Source organism: Seriola lalandi, unplaced genomic scaffold, assembly GCF_002814215.2.
Source record: "Seriola lalandi dorsalis isolate HSWRI2012SDOR001 ecotype SW California unplaced genomic scaffold, Sedor1 jcf7180002054148, whole genome shotgun sequence".
Taxonomy (NCBI): domain Eukaryota; kingdom Metazoa; phylum Chordata; class Actinopteri; order Carangiformes; family Carangidae; genus Seriola; species Seriola lalandi.
The window spans coordinates 60,708-61,177 of NW_019524701.1; the positions used below are offsets into that span (position 1 = coordinate 60,708).

General features: G+C 41.3%; 1 protein-coding gene across 1 annotated transcript in view; it reads right to left on the minus strand.

The window, feature by feature from the left end:
* LOC111653120 (heat shock 70 kDa protein 1-like) overlaps positions 1-187 on the minus strand; it is a 1,974-nt gene extending 1,787 nt beyond the window's left edge. The window contains exon 1 of the mRNA XM_023403589.2: positions 8-187. Within this exon, the coding sequence (XP_023259357.1) occupies positions 8-187 (180 nt within the window). The remainder of the gene's footprint in view (positions 1-7) is intronic.
* Positions 188-470: the final 283 nt, after the last annotated feature.

Sequence of the window (470 nt, forward strand, 5' to 3'; positions counted from 1 at the left end):
GAGCCACCTGGTTCTTGGCTGCGTCACCAATCAGTCTCTCTGTGTCAGTGAAGGCCACATAGCTGGGGGTGGTCCTGTTGCCCTGGTCGTTGGCGATGATTTCTACTTTTCCGTGCTGGAAAACCCCCACACAGGAGTAGGTGGTGCCCAGGTCGATGCCGATCGCTACACCTTTAGCTGCAGACATCTTGGTTGGTTTGAATTGGTGTCCTAAAGATGCAGAGACAGAAATTAGAAAGGAAAATGGTAAAAGTAAATACCTAACAAATACTATGTCTTCTGTATGGACATATATTTTCTAAAAAATAAAACATAAAGGAACTCTGTCCCAGCACTGGAATCTGGAATCATATCAATATTAAGAGCATGACCTCATAGAGCTATGATTGGATAAAGACTCAAAATTATCTTCTTATTATTGCTTTGGTCTGTTATTTTTATAGTCAGGCTAAGTGAATAGAAATATGTCT